General features: G+C 28.4%; 1 protein-coding gene across 8 annotated transcripts in view; it reads right to left on the bottom strand.

Annotated features, from left to right (window-relative positions):
* LOC106458459 (polypyrimidine tract-binding protein 1-like) overlaps window positions 1-3,013 on the bottom strand; it is an 85,802-nt gene that overhangs the window by 23,058 nt on the left and 59,731 nt on the right. For all 8 annotated transcript variants that reach the window (XM_013917975.2, XM_013917976.2, XM_022384663.1 and 5 more), the window contains one exon: window positions 2,094-2,152. In XM_013917975.2, coding sequence (XP_013773429.1) covers window positions 2,094-2,152 — 59 coding nt within the window. The remainder of the gene's footprint in view (window positions 1-2,093; window positions 2,153-3,013) is intronic.

Here is a 3,013-nt window from a genome sequence, read left to right on the forward strand (position 1 = left end):
AACTTATAGTGGAATTCTATGGTATTGATATAGTAATTTATGATTTTTTTGGTTATTCAACTGTACATATAAAACCTAAAAACAATTATTTCATTTCAAATTCTCCATGTGCAAACTTTTAAAAGTGTTATTACCTTATGTCAAGCAGCAACCAAGTACAAAGGTCATAACTAAATAAGATTATTGTGTGCTTTACTTCTATATTTAGTGTTCTATGTTTAAAGAAAAATAAGTTTAAGAATTTATTTCTAAATAGAAAAAATCTATATACATATATAATGTATAATAATTGAAATGTAACTGTATTTTACAAAATACTAGTCTTCTAAAATACAGCCAAGACAGGTCACTTTGTAAAGACTAAAGGTCAGATTTATATTATTGGATACGATAACATGAGTGTACGTGTGTCACATCATTGTAACTTCTGTATTGTTAGCCAGGCATGGCTGAAAGGTCAATATAATAAAAATAATATATATAAATGTATAATGTTATGAGATTTAAACTATTTAGTCTAAACATTTATGTTTTTGTGTTATAATATGTATTCATTCTAGAACAAAAAAAGGCATAATTTATATGTATTTCCTAATTTTTTATGGTGGTTACGAGATCGGTGAAATTGACCAAACCCATACAGAAAATGGGTGAAAATAACACAAAATATAATTTTTTTCTTAAGAAACGTTTGAAAACTGTCTGAACATAATAAAGATTTCAATGTGAACTTTGAAAAGTTTCTGATGCATAAAAGTAATTTTAATCTTAAAATGAAAATTACTTTGCATGTTGGATAGGTAACATGCAAATAGAAAAAAATGCATGAGAAAAACATTACTTAACAAACCTTAAGACTTATTTTAAAAAAACTGATATTTTGCATATGAAAGCATTGTAATATTTACTGATAATCTGCCAACTTTCGTTAACATATGCTTACTAATTTAAAAGTTATAGCATGAAAATATAACAAGCACAAAATGGTTACAAGGTCAGTCCCAGGGAGCAAGCCCACGCTGAAAGAGTTAACCACGGCATCAGTATTAAATTTGCAGTTACATTTGACCAGCATAGCAGTTTGGATGGTGTTTAATTTTTGTCAGCAAAGATTGAATGAAGTAAATCATTTGCATTTTCAAATGCCAAGAATGACATTTATTTTTAAGACTGTTAGTTCCTATGTAATCAATAACTTTCACAGGTTAAAATTTTCTTGAGTTATTAAGATGAAATCTACCAATGGCTTAAAATTCAAATCAATATGCAGTAGTCAATTAACTTATTTATTTCTGTAAAAAGTGCATTACTTTTGCTACAGCTTTCACACTTTAAAAACTGTAACTATCCTCAAACTTTTGTTACAAAACTATTATTCATGACTTTCTCAGTCAATAACCATTACAATCATTAAGGTCAAGTCGAAGGATTCTTGTACACCCAAATATTCTCCCACCCTCCAAAAATAATTTGTCTGTACCGATTTTTAACATGTGGTAGAGGAGCTAGAGCTAATACATAAAAAAATGTAGGTAACTTTCTTACTTCAATGGTTATTCATACTAGACTATATATTGTTTTGCCTCATTATGTTTCTTGACCTTTGACTCCTCTATTTCAACCTCTGCTTAAGTTGCATTGCTTCAATATTTTGGTAAGTCATATATGTCTGTTAAAAACTAATTCAAACATTCACAACTAACTTTGACCTTATAACAAATGATAAGGAAATTCTGGCATTTTTCTTACTTTTTTTCAGTAGTAGATTCCTTTTTTTTTTTCAGAAATAACACCGCAAAAAGTCAAAATAATTAAATAGAATTATAATCTCTTACAAACAGTGATCAAGTATGTTGAAATGGTTTTATGTAATCATTTTACTTGAATATGCAAAAAATTTTTTTTTCTGTACAGAACAGCACTATCTCTGGACTAAACATAAACACCCACCATTTTGTTTATACTAACTCCATTAAGCTAAATTAGTGTAAAAAAAAATCCAATTTTCTATGTATTTTAACGAGATACTACCTGCTACCGAGTTTGATCACTGTTGTTGTTCATCCTCTTTTAATTATCCAAGTACTATTTACCAATTTTGCAGCTTGTGCAGTGATGACATCTGGATATTGAATAAGAGCTTGGAATGTGTCTAAAAGAAAACATAAAAAAAATGTAGGCAGTGTTAGGCAGTATCCTTCTCTTTACAGAACTTTACATGGCAAATTAGAACCAATAATATCAACGATCTTTTAGAAAGAATAAAGTTTCAAAAAAGACGATGAATTATTAAATAGCGAAAAAAGTGCTGAATAGCTGTGCAAGAATCTGGTGGGACCTCCTGTGAGAATTATATAAAAAGAGTAAACCTACACACAGGCCACATGGCCTAGTTAAGAAGAAATAAATATGGCACTATTATATTTTGCAAGCTTACTCATAATGATGAGATGGAAAACGTTGAAACATGTAGTTCCAACATTTTAGAAGCAGTAGATTGGCCTGAATTAAAAATGTTTTTCATTGTTTATCTATTTTTAACATTGTTTGTTATTTATTCATTATTTCAGATTAGAGTTAGTTTAGAGAACTCACTGACCATAGTGAATGATGGTTTGTTAAAACTTCACCTTATAAAGTAATATTTTACAAGTGTTAAATCTATTTGCATCAAATTTCATTCATAATTATGAAAGATTTGTGAGAGAGATAAAGTTAAATTATATTTTAGTTGCTTTGTATTATTACATATTTTTATGGTAATTACATGATAGATCTTGAAAGAAATGCATATTTCCTATTAGAAAACACCAAACTACCAAAAATTATGTTAAATGTTTCACAATTATTCAGAAAATACACCGAAAAGGTAGCATATGATGTATTAAATCCATTTTAACTCCTTCCCTGATTTGGCCAAGATAACTCAGGCACCCTCCATGTTTCAAAAAATATTTGCCCAAGTTAATTTAGGCAAACTATTTCTTGCCTTATTTTTTAATTACTGTATTTT

The sequence above is a fragment of the Limulus polyphemus genome, unplaced genomic scaffold (assembly GCF_000517525.1).
Source record: "Limulus polyphemus unplaced genomic scaffold, Limulus_polyphemus-2.1.2 Scaffold466, whole genome shotgun sequence".
In the NCBI taxonomy this organism is placed as follows: domain Eukaryota; kingdom Metazoa; phylum Arthropoda; class Merostomata; order Xiphosura; family Limulidae; genus Limulus; species Limulus polyphemus.